The sequence below is a fragment of the Maniola hyperantus genome, chromosome 26 (assembly GCF_902806685.2).
Source record: "Maniola hyperantus chromosome 26, iAphHyp1.2, whole genome shotgun sequence".
Lineage (NCBI taxonomy): Eukaryota > Metazoa > Arthropoda > Insecta > Lepidoptera > Nymphalidae > Maniola > Maniola hyperantus.
In genome coordinates this window covers 5754671-5770032 of record NC_048561.1, presented here as the reverse complement: position 1 = coordinate 5770032, position 15362 = coordinate 5754671, and the positions used below count along the sequence as shown (strand labels likewise).

At 38.5% G+C, this 15362-nt stretch overlaps 2 protein-coding genes across 2 annotated transcripts; one reads left to right on the top strand and one right to left on the bottom strand.

Annotated features, from left to right (window-relative positions):
* Positions 1 to 1294: 1294 nt before the first annotated feature.
* Positions 1295 to 6688, top strand: LOC117994293 (zinc finger protein 54-like). Its single transcript, XM_069507753.1, has 5 exons — positions 1295 to 1545; positions 2333 to 2383; positions 3106 to 3250; positions 4126 to 4269; positions 5287 to 6688. The coding sequence occupies exons 1-5, from the start codon at positions 1345 to 1347 to the stop codon at positions 6411 to 6413; spliced, it is 1668 nt and encodes a 555-aa protein (XP_069363854.1). The 5' UTR covers positions 1295 to 1344; the 3' UTR covers positions 6414 to 6688.
* Positions 6689 to 7543: 855 nt separating this feature from the next.
* Positions 7544 to 14194, bottom strand: LOC117994265 (zinc finger protein 271-like). Its single transcript, XM_069507663.1, has 8 exons — positions 13967 to 14194; positions 13099 to 13270; positions 12895 to 12987; positions 12312 to 12446; positions 11827 to 12198; positions 10959 to 11059; positions 10209 to 10252; positions 7544 to 10129 (listed from the first exon to the last, which is right to left on the bottom strand). Exons 1-8 carry the CDS (start codon positions 14044 to 14046, stop codon positions 7875 to 7877), a joined length of 3252 nt encoding a protein of 1083 aa, XP_069363764.1. The 5' UTR covers positions 14047 to 14194; the 3' UTR covers positions 7544 to 7874.
* Between the last annotated feature and the right edge of the window lie 1168 nt (positions 14195 to 15362).

Genomic DNA, 15362 nt, shown 5'->3' with positions numbered 1-15362 from the left:
ATTTTTCACGGTTTTGGAACCAAATAAATCAGCGCCACCTGTTAGATACTAATCTATCTCTATCTCTATGCTAATGAACGACCCTTTGAAATCCAGACGTCACTGAGGTTGCATTGGTGCTAAAGTACTACCCTATATACATCCTACTCTATGCTAAAGCACCAATGAGTCGGTGCCATTTTGTTCAATGGCCCTGTCCATGCGAATTGCGAAGTAATCTATACTATTATATAAAGAGGTAATGTCGTTAAGTTTGTTTGTAGGGGGTAATCTTTGGAACTACTGAACCGATTTTAAAAATTCTTTCACCAGTAGAAAGCTACATTATTCCTGAGTGACATAGGCTATACGGGATCTTTAAAAACCTAAATCTACGCGGGGATCAGCTAGTATATAATATAAGTCAATGACCTACATACATATTCTGTGAAAATTTCATCTCTCTACCTATTATGGTTCACCATCATAGATACAGCCCCCTGACAGACGGATGGACGGGCAGCGGAGGCTTAGTACTAGGGTCCCGTTGGCAATTTTCGAGTACGGAATCCTATAAAATACTGAAAAATCAATTCCCTTCCGAGCAATATTCGGGTTTTTCCAATCTATGAAATTGTCCTTGTCGCACTGTAAATTATTAATAATTACTCAGATTGATTATTATGACAAAGAATGGAAATGAAACCCAGAGCTGTGGCCCGTAAAACCAGAAAAAAGGAAAGGAATTTCTCAGACTAAGAATCAAGGAGACTTAGCATCGAAATAATAATACCCATCGACATAGGAGTTGTACTACGAAGTATATATACGAAGTAATTCTTTGATAATACCTTATTAGAGCAAGTTATGTGTATATCTTTGTCATAGTTAAGCTTTTTTTTGTTGGGCACAGCTGTCATCTGTGCCCAACAAACCTCTGTAATAGTAATTTATTGCGAATATTACGAGTTTTTATTTAGTTCTCTGTTTTAAATTTAGTACCTATTGAAGGTGTGTAGAATCCATTTATGGTGAATTGCTGTGTGATCGACTGTAAAAGTTGTAGCGAACGCAAATAATTATTATGAAACATAACCTTGCATACGTAAGTATGATTTCTTTTGTTGTTTTGTCCCTTTCGGGCTCTCGGGTATACGCGTCACACAAGTCTCCTTGATTCTTAGTCTGAGAGAAATTCGTAGTGGTTGGTGGTTACATACTCTTTGTCAGAAAGGAAACTGGGAAAATAATAAAGATCAAAAAGACTAGACTAGAACAGGTATACATATTAATCTATGACTAGAACCCAGAGCCGTAAAACCAGTTTAAAAATAATAATAATGGAAACAAGAATGAAAATCACCGATGAAAATTTCTGGGTTTCTGTCTGAAACTAACTGTAAATTAAAACCGTATATAATGAATGAAAGAGAAGTTAATACTACATACGGTGAATGCAGGTGTTGTTTCGCGCTGGGCCATCACCGCGATCTGATGAAGGAGTACGAGTGGAACGGGACTCGCGAAGTTTATTTCAAAATTTTTTTGGAATGCTTTAATGTGTTCGTAAGTAATCCATACTAATATTAGTGTCTATCTGTCAGTCTGCTAGCTTTTCACGGCCCATCTGTGTAACCGTTTCTGGCGAAAGGTACAGAGTAGCTTGCGTTGCAAAGGATATAACTATATACTTTTTGTCCCGGAAAACAGAGTTATGGATCCCATGGGAGATTCTTAAAAAACCTCTGTGGACAACGTTGCGGGCTGCATCTATTTGGTACGGAGATAGCTTGATTGTTTTATCTCTTTAGGGTTCCGTACCTCAAAAGGAAAAACGGAACCCTTATAGGATCACTTTGTTGTCTGTCTGTCAAGAAACCTACAGGGTACTTCCCGTTGACCTAGAATCATGAAATTTGGCAGGTAGGTAGGTCTCATAGCTGACATTCGGGGAAAAATCTGAAAACCGTGAATTTGTGGTTACAACACACAAATAAAATTAAATTGTGGTCATAAACAAATAATTAGTATTTTTAATTATCGAAGTAAGATAACTATATCAAGAGGGGTATCATATGAAAGGTCTTTACCTGTACATTCTAAAACAGATTTTTATGCATCATAGTTTTTGAATTATCGTGCAAAATGTCGAAAAAATACGACTGTATTACGGAACCTTCGTTGCGAGAGCCTGACTCACACTTGGCCAGTTTTTTTTGTGCCTTATCATGCGATCAGTCAGAGGACTATGAGCAGATTGGTTGGAGGACAGATTTCCGTGATTGGAAACTTCCCCAGCGGGAAAACTCCATGAGTCTCGGCTTCCAGTATCCAGTATATGCTTTCTCTTTAGTCGACAGATCACCTGCAGCATTGTCAACTGCACTGCCAGGTGATTTGGATGGTTAGTATTTAGTAAGTCTTGTTTTGTGGTTGCAACTATAGCTTTTAATATTTTTCTTCCTTTACTATGTTGATAAAGTGCTCATACAACGACCTCCCTGGCGCAGTGGTGAGCGCTGTGGTCTTATTAGTGGGATGTCCCGAGTTCGATTTCTAGCAGGGGTTTGGAATTTTATAATTTCTAAATTTCTGGTCTGGTCTGGTGGGAGGCTTCGGCCGTGGCTAGTTACCACCCTACCGGCAAAGCCGTGCAGCCAAGCGATTTAGCGTTCCGGTACGATGCCGTGTAGAAACCAAAGGGGTATGGGTTTAATAAAAACTGCCATACCCCTTCCAGGTTAGCCCGCTATCATCACTTACCACCAGGTGAGATTGCAGTCAAGGGCTAACTTGTATGTGAATAAAAAAATTAAAAAAATCATGGGTGTTCCGATATCTGCAAGAACCATGGCGAGTTGGGAATCTAAATATATAAAACTAGATGATGCCCGCAACTTCGTTTTTCGATTTCGATTCGATTTAGGTTTTTTAAAAATCCTGTGGAAACTCCTTGATTTTCCGGGATAAAAAATAGCCTATGACCTTCGCGGGATGCAAGCTATCTCTGTACCAAATTTCATCAAAATCGGTTAAACCGTTGGGCCGTGAAAATCTAGCAGACAGACACTTTCGCATTTATAATATTAGTATGTATTGTACATTTATTTATAGCTTGTATTTTAGCTATGCACAAACACTGGTAAGAGCAACCTGATCTGCACATCCTGCGTGCTGCGGCTGCGAGATGCCACCAGCTTCAAGAAGATGGTGCTGGAAGCGGAGCGGAGCCTGATCAGCTGTAAGATGAAACAAGAAGGTCCCGTGACGGGTGAGATTTCTTTTTAATCTTCAAAGCTCAGTACGCGACAGTTAAAGCACCTCAGAACAAGGACTATTAGAAGTAGCCCTATTGTGACACTTACTGTTAGAGCGAGATAGCTAAATGCATTTAAGCTCTTGTTAGAACGTGACAAAATGATTATGTTTTGTCCTTATCACCGTGGCCACTTTTTTTTGTTTGTCAAAATGTATTTAACTCAAATCCCCAACTCATTGAGCTACGTCGGTTACTTTCCTAGATATTATAATTATTAGTATACATATAATAGACTAAGCAGCTTTCGCTGATTTCGCGTCTATTTATCATAAGTGCTTTGAGATTTCCAAATGTTTGTCTAATCTATTCTTGAATTGGTTAACAGAACTTGACATAACCACATCCTTAGGCAATTTATTCCATATGTGAACAACTCTGTTGGTCAGAAAGTGTTTTAATGGATTTGCCGATGGCAATAATTGATATCCACAAAAATTGTTTGCACAAAATATTATAGTATACGCAAATAATTATCACCACTATATCTTACAAATCTAACAACCAACAATCAAAAAGTGTAATTTATTACACAACTAGCTGCCCCGGCGAACTTCGTTCCGCCTAACAGCCGATTCAAATTTTTTAAATTTTTCTCTCCGTAAGAACCATCCGAGTACTTCAAGGAATATTATAAAAAAAGAATTAGCGAAATCGGTTCAGCGGTTCTCGAGATTTGCGATGAGCAACACGTGATTCATTTTTATATTATAGATTTTGAATAAATTATTTGAATTTTGAATTTTTGAACAATATGTGTACTCTCTCTTCCCTCACTCTCATAGTGTGAGGTGCAAGTACTCAGAGCATGGTGTCATTTTACATTGCAGATCCGATAGATCCATCATCGTCATCATCATTAGTGCTAGATGTGGAAATTAAAAGTGAACCAGAGTTGAGCTCAGAATCAAGCGATGCAGAGCAGAATGCTGGGAACTCGGATGATGATTCCATGCCTGAGCAGAAACAGCCAGGTAACAAAATATTATGATAGTGTAAATAACGGGTAAGTACCACAATTAATACTATGATTTTGAATTTTATCGATATAAAAAATCGAACTGTGGAACCAACTCCCATCGGCGGTGTTCCCACTAGATATTGGGGTTATTCAAGGGGCGGACCAACATATTCCTAAAAGGCCGGCAACGCATCGGCGGTTCCTCTGGTGCTGAAAATGTTCATGGGCGGTGGTAATCACTTAACATCAGGTGACCCGCCTGCTCGTTGTCTCGCTCGCTATCTCTATTAAAAAAATATAAAAAAAAAACGACCCAGTTGCATTCCGTCGGGATTAAATAAAAGTAATATTGGGTATAAAAGTAATTTTACTACTAATATTCCACGTTAATATTTTATGACTAATATTCCCCCTTTCCCCGCTAACTAAGCGTAAAGCTTGTGCTAAGAGTACTTTTATTTTATTTAATTCATTTATTTGTAATCAACAGCGTTACAGATAATATAATTTTCCATTTCAGAGTTAAAATAAGGCCAAATAGGATTACAATTTTGTTGAGTATGTTTGAAGAGACCACATAATTTAAGCAAGTGTTAGATGCATCCGAACCAGTGGTAGATGCATCCGACTATTCGTAAGCACTTGTAAAAGTTTATACAAATAAAAAAGATTTTCATTTTCATTTTCAAGCTTTAAAATATAATAATATGAAATAAATGTCAATTAACTAGTAAAAATACCCAGTAGGTGATTCACAACATATGCATGTGTGTGTCTCTGTGTGTGGGTGTGTTTGTGTGTGGGAGAGAGAGAGTGGGTAGTAGAATAGAAGGTGCGACAATAGTGCAATGGGTGGGGTTTGAACCGCCGAGTGCCGACCATTCGGAATTCAGTCTGCTTCTTAAGCGTTGACCTATTGAGGCTCATTGCTCACAGATTTGCAGTGTTGAAAGCAACAAAGCAGCAAAGTTTAAGATAACTCTAATCTAAGTTGATCTTTACTGTAACAAATTTTCTGTTTTGTTCACAGTTAAATTAAAAAACTACAGCCCCAGTACATATGCAGAGACGGTACGTGCAACTTTCTGCAAAATGAAGAACAACAACAGGACAGAGAAACTGTCATACATTCACAACGCTACAATGGTCATAGAGAACTCCAATGTCACTCCGTTCAAACCCAAATACCAGAACGGCTTTCCTTGCTTCTATTGCTCAATGCTATTCTATGAACTACCAAAAATGAGGGTACATCAACAAAAGCATACGAAAACAGAACTCAAGGCAGTACTAAGTACACAAGGAGCTGAAGCATTTATAGTCTACGTTGATATCACAGACCTGAAATGTACAATATGCAATGAAGAAATTCCAAATCTGCCTGAACTTAAATCACATTTAATCAAAAAACACAAGAAGAAAATGGCCAATTGCCCCGACCGTATTGTCCCTTTTAAAATAACCCCAAATTTGTTTGAGTGTCAAGTGTGCAAATGCAATTTTGAAACTTTCGGTGCGATGGAGCGTCACATGAACGTACATTTTAGAAATTATGTGTGTAAGGAGTGCGGTACAGGTTTCGTTACTAAAAGTCGTTTCAAAGTACATTCAAAACAACATAACGAGGGTAGTTTTCAATGTGAGACGTGCAAAAAAGTTTACGCTACCCCCCTAAAGTTGAAAAATCATATTGACGTTGTTCACAAAATGATAAAAAGGTTCAAGTGTGTGAAATGTGATGAGCGTTTCACGGAGTATTTTAAACGACAGCAACACATGGTGGAAACGCACGGGGAAGCAAAACTGGAGTATAAGTGCAACGTGTGTGATAAAATATTTGACAGAAAATATCTGTTATCTACACACATGAAACGGGATCACCTAGAACAGAGAGACTACCAGTGTGAAATGTGTTCCTACACGTGTTTCGCTAAAAACGAATTGAAACATCACATGATAAAACATAATGGGTCGCGCATATTTGAGTGCTCGGTGTGTAAAAAGTCATATGCAAGAAAGAAAACTTTGCGAGAGCATATGCGGATACACAATAACGACAGACGGTACGCGTGTCAGGTGTGTGGGCAGGCTTTTGTACAGAACTGCAGCTTGAAAGGGCATATCAAAACACATCATCCTGAATTGCAGGTGCAGTAGGTTAGGTATTAAGTGATTTTCGTGAGTGATCATCATCAGAATAATTATAAACTGATAGACATCTTATGCCGGACATCTCTTGTAGGGACTTCCACACGCCACGGTCTTGCGCCGCCTGAATCAGCCCTCTGTTCCTTATACTTTATTTTATATTAAAACTGAACTTAAAGAATGAGGTTTATTATACTTAATTTATTAAAATTTAGGAGTCTAGTAACTATATTATATTTATTTAGATTAAATCAAAGCAATACATAATAAACTATGATAAGTTATTTTGGTTTCAATTCCCCTATCATTGCCTCATTGGCCAGTGGCACAGAATAGGGTGTCTTAATTTGATCATAAAGTGATAATAAACTACCAAAAAAAATCTAAAATTTTATTTGATCGATAAATGCAAAAAAGCATTGAAATTTTGCATGTCAAATTTCGCCGCGAATATACGTTAACTGCCATCTTAGGTTCATGAGCTGTCATGACGTCACATGGATTGGTAAGCAACGGTGTTAGTGAAATACATAACGATTTCAATCCATATGACGTCACTGTCAGAATTAACATGGTGGCTACGGTGTCATGTGTTTTGGATATTTGTAGAACAGATTTTTCACGCTTTATAGATTGGGTTTGTTCCAAAATCACACGGCCAGTGTGTCGCAGTTTGTGTCAACCTAATGGCACCCACAAGGAATTAATTTTATGCTAATAATTTTATTTATATGATCCATTCGCGATCAATACGTGAAATACCAACCCCCATCATTTTTAGGGTTCCGTACCTCAAAAGGAAAAACGGAACCGTTATAGGATCACTTTGTTGTCTGTCTGTCTGTCAAGAAACCTACAGGGTACTTCCCCTTGACCTAGAATCATGAAATTTGGCAGGTAGGTAGATCTTATAGCTGGCATTTGGGGAAAAATCTGAAAATCGTGAATTTAGGGTTAGATCACACAAAAAAAGTTAAATTGTGGTCATGAACTAATAATTAGTATTTTCAATTTTCTAAGTAAGATAACTATATCAAGTGGGGTATCATATGAAAGGGCTTTACCTGTACATTCTAAAACAGATTTTTATTTGTATTTATGCATCATAGTTTTTGAATTATCGTGCAAAATGTCGAAAAAATACGACTGTAGTACGGAATCTTCAGTGTGCGAGCCTGACTCGCACTTGGCCGGTTTTTTATTTAATAATTATAATCAAAATAATATCATAATGGTAAAAAAAGTATCAAGATGGTTCAACGCTCAAGCACACAGAGACCATCGTAGTGTGCGTCAATACTTCACCGTTCTACGATCGAGTACATTTTAACTTGCGCTAAATGGTTCCCGCAGCGGGCGCGTCACCCCCAGACCCTCCAACATTCACTCTACACTACACAAAGCACACCACTCGCTGTCTGTTGTATACTTCTTCCCCTGAGCCGTCTCCGGCGGAGTGAGACATGCGGCTCACAAACATGATAAAGGCTTTTCGGCAGTGATAGTATGAGCTCTCATATGCCTCATTAGATTACTTTTATCTGCACATTTGAATTCGCATATCTTACAGGAATATGACTTATCGCCAGTGTGGGTTCTCATGTGCCTCACTAGATGGCTATTTGTTGTACTTTTGTAATCACATATCTTACAGTAATATGGCTTATCGCCAGTGTGGGTTCTCATGTGCCTCACTAGATTAGTATTTGTTGTACATTTGTAATCGCATAACTTACACGAGAAAGGTTTCATACCAGTGTGGGTTCTCATGTGCCTCACTAGAGCACTCTTTTGTGTACATTTGTAATCGCATAACTCACACGCGAAAGGTTTCATACCAGTGTGGGTTCTCATGTGCCTCACTAGATAGCTATTTGTAGTACATTTGTAATCACATAACTTACACGAGAAAGGTTTTATCCCAGTGTGGGTTCTCATGTGCCTCACTAGAGCACTCTTTTGTGTACATTTGTAATCGCATAACTCACACGCGAAAGGTTTCATACCAGCGTGGGTTCTCATGTGCGTCACTAGAGCGCTATTTGTTGTACATCTGTAAGCGCATAACTTACACGAGAAAGGCTTTATACCAGTGTGGGTTCTTATGTGCATCACTAGAGCACTCTTTTGTGTACATTTGTAATCGCATAACTCACACGCGAAAGGTTTCATACCAGCGTGGGTTCTCATGTGCGTCACTAGAGCGCTATTTGTTGTACATCTGTAAGCGCATAACTTACACGAGAAAGGCTTTATCCCAGTGTGGGTTCTTATGTGCATCACTAGAGCACTCTTTTGTGTACATTTGTAATCGCATAACTCACACGCGAAAGGTTTCATACCAGTGTGGGTTCTCATGTGCGTCACTAGATTACTATTTGTTGTACATTTGTAATCGCATAACTTACACGAGAAAGGCTTAATACCAGTGTGGGTTCTCATGTGCGTCACTAGATTGCTATTTTGTGTACATTTGTAATCGCATAACTCACACGCGAAAGGTTTCATACCAGCGTGGGTTCTCATGTGCGTCACTAGAGCGCTATTTGTTGTACATCTGTAAGCGCATAACTTACACAAGAAAGGCTTTATACCAGTGTGGGTTCTTATGTGCATCACTAGAGCACTCTTTTGTGTACATTTGTAATCGCATAACTCACACGCGAAAGGTTTCATACCAGCGTGGGTTCTCATGTGCGTCACTAGAGCGCTATTTGTTGTACATCTGTAAGCGCATAACTTACACGAGAAAGGCTTTATACCAGTGTGGGTTCTTATGTGCATCACTAGAGCACTCTTTTGTGTACATTTGTAATCGCATAACTCACACGCGAAAGGTTTCATACCAGCGTGGGTTCTCATGTGCGTCACTAGAGCGCTATTTGTTGTACATCTGTAAGCGCATAACTTACACGAGAAAGGCTTTATCCCAGTGTGGGTTCTTATGTGCATCACTAGAGCACTCTTTTGTGTACATTTGTAATCGCATAACTCACACGCGAAAGGTTTCATACCAGTGTGGGTTCTCATGTGCGTCACTAGATTACTATTTGTTGTACATTTGTAATCGCATAACTTACACGAGAAAGGCTTAATACCAGTGTGGGTTCTCATGTGCGTCACTAGATTGCTATTTTGTGTACATTTGTAATCGCATAACTTACAAGAAAAAGGTCTTTCACCAGTGTGGGATCTCATGTGCTTCTTCAAATTACTTTGATATTTACATTTGTATTGGCAAATCTTGCAAGTGAACCGTCTTACTTCAGCGTGAGTCTTTATGTGTTTAACTAAGAGACTTTTTCGTGTAAATATTTTGCGACAAATATCACAAATGAACCCTCTTTCCTCAGTGTGTGAACTATTTTGTAACGGACATTGTATATTAATGTCATTCTTCAAACAATCAGTTTTACTTTGTACAGTTTTCGATACAATTACTTGTACTGTATTAGTGCCTGGTTCAACGTATTCTGATGTAGAGATGTCATCCTGACTAATTGTTGCCTGATAACAGATATCTTCAGATGCAATGTTTTGATTTAAACAAGACCTAACAGCTGTTCCGTCTCCTCTTGGTACAACTTTCTTAGAGAAAACATCATATAATTTGACAAAACAATCTGTTAATTTGTTGTAACGACGACTGACGGTTGTATCGGCTTCTTCAGTTGGAGGCACATTTACTTCGTTACTTGTCGCTAGACTCGCGCGCAGAGGAGTGTCTGAAATGAAACATTTTAACTATTACCTTGTTTATAAAAATATGTAAAATGTCAAATGATAAATAACGCCGTATCTTACCGAAGGTCTGAGCAGAATGTGCCGAAGGGCTGGGGCCTGCCTGCCTGTGAAATAATCAGAATGTATCTAGAGTGCAGTGATGTGCCGGATCATTAAAAATGTAGATCCGCGGATACGGATACAGATCATTGGCGTCAAGATCCGCGGATACGGATACGGATCATTGGCGTCAAGATCCGCGGATACGGATACAGATCATTGGCGTCAAGATCCGCGGATACGGATACGGATCATTGGCGTCAAGATCCGCGGATATGGATACGGATCATTGGCATCAAGATCCGCGGATACGGATACGGATACAGATCTTGACGCCACTTAACGCTTTGAGACATGTTTCGACTTGCATTGCGCGTGTCTTTCTTTTGTTTTGTTTATAATTTCGTGTGACATTGAGCAGCAATAACGTTTGTGTTTGTTTGTTGTTTGTTGTGGAGTTATTTAATAGTATTTTATTGCTGCCTAATCACATAATAATAGAATTTAATGTATGTACCTATCAAAAAATTTTAGGGTTAAAGATCCGCCAAAAAAGAAACGGATACGGATCTTTTTCTCTCGCGGATATCCGGAACATCACTACTAGAGTGTACTGGGAAGCTACCAGCCGGCAAGTAGCTGTACTGCATATTATAGCAGGTTAGAGAAAAGGTAACACATACTCTTTGTATTATGATTTCTGATACTAGTATGGGTATATTCTAACTCTAACTTGAACTAAACGTTATTGGTACTGGCAGGTATACTAACTTGTTCCCAGTGATGAGTGAAGAGTGTGAGGAGCTGGAGCTCACAGCTGTATGAGGCTTGCATACTTGTGACATGTCACATTCAGCATCACTGTCACCGTTCTGCCAAATACTAAAAAGTTAGTGTGCAACCTTAAAGCACGATCGAAGGATAACTTACATTGCATTTTGGCTCGAAAAGGTTAAAAGTAGGTTAAGATTAAAATCTATGGCACTAACTACTTGAGGCCACCTCAATAAAAGATGGTGGTCTCAAAACAGCTGATCTGTTTATATTTCTTGCAGAAGTGATGTTTGAATGTTACTTCAAAAAAAGATGTGAATTACTCTCAAGCAATCTCTCAAGTCGCATCTAAAGAATTTTCATTTCAAAATTCATTCCCCTCCACAAGTCGATGTACGGAGGTCGATGAAACACCGACGCACGTGCTCCTAGAGTGCACGGGCGTGGCACAACAACGCGAACGCCATGGGCGGTCTACTCGGCTCCTGGAGCAAAACTTGGATGGCTGGAGTGAAGACTTCAGCGGGGAGGGGCAATGCACGTACAACAGACGGAAACATAGTGCGGAAACCAGCCCAGAGTGAAGAAAGAAAGAAGAACTATATGAATATATATATGCGTATAATAATGGAAAACTTGTCAGTTTTAGACCATTTTTGTGACTGTGTCTATCTCTAAAACTTAACTAGAATATTATTCTTCTTATATATAATAATATATAGGAATATTCTTTACTATAACTAGTAAAGAATTTTTACTTCAAGATTCATTCCCTTCCTTGTAGTTTCATAAACATGTAGCATGTTTTATTAAACAAGCTACTATATGAATTTATTGAAGTGTTTAATGTGAAAAACTATCTCACCTCGAGATTGGCGCTCATATGTTTCATGTTGAGAGCTTTGTAAAGAGCTTCATCCATTGCTCTTGCTTCCACCATAATGCTATAGTCGGATATGTCTTCATCATTACAAGTTACATACTCATCTTTGATATTGTCTGCATTGTTGTCATCTTCATTGACCACATCTATGTCCTCATCAACCGACATAGAGTCATCACTCCCTTCAGCTTTCACTACAACTTGGTGGCCTGTTTCCTCTAATTCTGTCTGTATGTCTTCTGAGGGTTCTAGTATGTGTAAGTCACAGTAGTCAGGTCCTAGCGTTGTCAACGCCATATTACTCTTTAGTTGGTGTTCTGTGCTGTTTATCATTTTGATATGTTGTCGTGTTATCTGTTGAGAGATAAGTTAAATATTCAATGTGTACAGTTCAACAATATAGAAAGAACGCACGGCTAAGAGCAAAAGTGGAACTAATAAGTTCACATTATGTATTAAGTACTCACTAATTCATGTTTTTCAACTAAGTCCATCATCAGTGCACGGGCTCTCAAGCTCTTGTCTCTAAATCTACTGAAATTCATCAATCTCTGAGCACATTGTACACAAAGTGTCTGTTTTAGGTTTCCTAGATCACACGGCTGAAACAACACATAATTAAAGTTATCAGACATTCCTTAAATAATCCTGGTTTGCCGTGCACTGTTTGCAGATTTATCAAAAGCATTTGACAGTGTACAGCGAGGTAGGTTCAATCTAGGGATTTAACTTTAATATACATAGCTCTATCCTGTGTGTGTATACAATATACATGGCTCTATCCTGTGTGTGTATACAATATACATGGCTGTATCCTGTGTGTGTATACAATATACATGGCTCTATCCTGTGTGTATACAATATACATGGCTCTATCCTGTGTGTGTATACAATATACATGGCTCTATCCTGTGTATGTATACAATATACATTGCTCTATCCTGTGTGTGTATACAATATACATGGCTCTATCCTGTGTGTATACAATATACATGGCTCTATCCTGTGTGTGTATACAACACATAACAACATCATACATTAACAACTTACAGGATGTCCAGTTAACTTTTCATATGCTTCGTCCAATTTGTGTTTGCTCATTAGAAACAGCTTGCTGTCAGTGTCTAGGCATATCATGCAAACCTGTAAATACATATGTATCTAGTTACACGTACATTACTGTTTCCATACAATGCTGCAACAGGTTTTGGTTTACTTACAACTAACAATACATAACATGACATTATGAGTTACCTGCATTGTTGAAGGAACAGCACCAGTACCAAGTTGCCTTAAGCCGCTTTCCGTTTCAAAAATGACATCATGTAGAAAGTGCTGCGAGCAGACCACAGCAGAGCCTGGTAGGTTATCCTGTTTGCCGAGGGCTCTGAGCCAAGCAGCACGGAGATGCGCTTCACTGGGGAAACTGGAAATTACCTTTTATGTTATTTATACTAATACTATAAAGAGGTAAAGTAAGTTTGTTTGTAGGGGGTAATCTCTTAATCTTAGTTATATATCATAACATATTGCATGCTAATAGGCACAATTTGGCTGTACCTTTTTGTTTTTTGTAACATCTCCACTGTTTACCCAGATTGGCAATAAAGAAATTTGTATTTGTATTTGTTTGTATAACTACTGAACCGATTTTGGAAATTCTTTCAGCAGTAGAAAGCTACATTATTCCTGAGTGACATAGGCTATATTTTATTGTAAGAAACTAGAGATCCCTGTGAAAATTGTAATAAGCTACCCGTGTGAAGTCAAGGCGGGTCGCTAGTACGTAATAAACCTGTACCCGTAGTATTTGTGTTTCACAGTAGAACCACCTATATGTATAGGTGGTTCTACTGAAAAAACACTCAACTGTGAACTCGTGTTTTAAGTAAAGTACTGTAACACATATGACAACCACTTGAATGCTCTTGCTTTGCTGCAAGTGGGCTGCAGGACAGTGTTTCAAGGAGCACCAGCGTGTCTAGCTGATCTGTACTGACTGACTACTGCTCAGACCAGCAGTCGGCACAGAACTGACTACACAATTAGTGAGAACTCGACTATGGTTACGATTACTTGCGAGTTCAAATCATCATGACTATGACTCAAATGATATACTCACCCATGAAAACTAATCTCCTTCCCTGTTCCCTCTGATACATTGTCCGAAGTATTTTTGCAGAAAGGCACACAACACCGCATTGTCGATGTTTATTGTTTTGCCTTGAATCTCAAGCTTGAACCGGTATTATAAACTCTGTGAATTCGACATAAATCACCGACCAGGATAAAAGACGTAAATATTAAATTTAATTTTTAACACCACATGAGACTCCTCGATATTTTTGATAAAAGATTTTTTTTAACTGGTGTCAAAGAGAATATAATCACTACGTTTTAACTGGTGTCTGGTTTTTTGACTTGTTTTACGGCTCTGGTAATGACCTTTTGAGCCTGCAGTGCGAAGCATATAATCCTACTCTATGGTGCGAAGTGCCCGGCTAGGGTAAATTAAAACTACCTGACTATTCATAAGCACTTTTAAAAAGTTTACATGAATAAAAAAACATTCTATTCTATTCTATTCTATTCTAATAGTGTTCTGTGGCGAAGTGCGACATGCGTAGATTAAGGATTATAGGCGACATGCGACTCGAGTCTCGACCGTAGATAGAGTAATAAAGGTAGATGCAGGAACGTTTGCTTTCTCATTCGCACTAAAAAGAGAGCACAGATAAAGTTACTAATGTGATAAACAGAGACGCAGCTAAGCTATTTTTTGTCCCTATCTACGGGATCCGGTAGTTTACGCCACTGACCTCTACTAACTGTTCGCTGGACTTCTAATTGCCGACCAACTTGATGTTACGTCTGCTTTTTTAGGGTTCCGTACCCAAAGATAAAATGGGACTCTATTACTAAGACTCCGCTGTCCGTCCGTATGTCACCAGGCGGTATCTCGTGAACCGTGATAGTTGGACAGTTGAGATTTTCACAGATTATGTATTTCTGTTGCCGCTATAACACCAAATAGGTACTTACTAAAAAACAAAATAAAATAAATAATTAAGGAGACTCCCATACAACGTAATTTTTTTAAATACAAATATTGTTGATCGGTTAATACAAATATTGGCACCGATTCTAAGCACAACCTAATTTTAGAGTATTCGCACCCTCTTCTTACTATTGTAATATGAAAAGGACAGAAGCAGTTTGACATTTCTAAATTTAATTTTTAGATGGTAAAACCCGTGATTTTAGCACGCACTTGCGAACCTACTGTTTAAATTTGTATTGTGCACTAAAATTTTGAGTCTTTAAATGTGAAAGTCAAGTTCCGTTCCTTTTTTAGCATTAGTAAAAAGAAAAGGATGCAGATACTCTAAATTTAGTTTAGAGTGAGACTAGAGAATCGGGGCCATGACTACTAAACAATGGTAATAATTGTAGTGTTATTCATCGTTACGTCGTGCTATCGCTATCTCATACGCGGTTACACAGTACTTAAATCTACC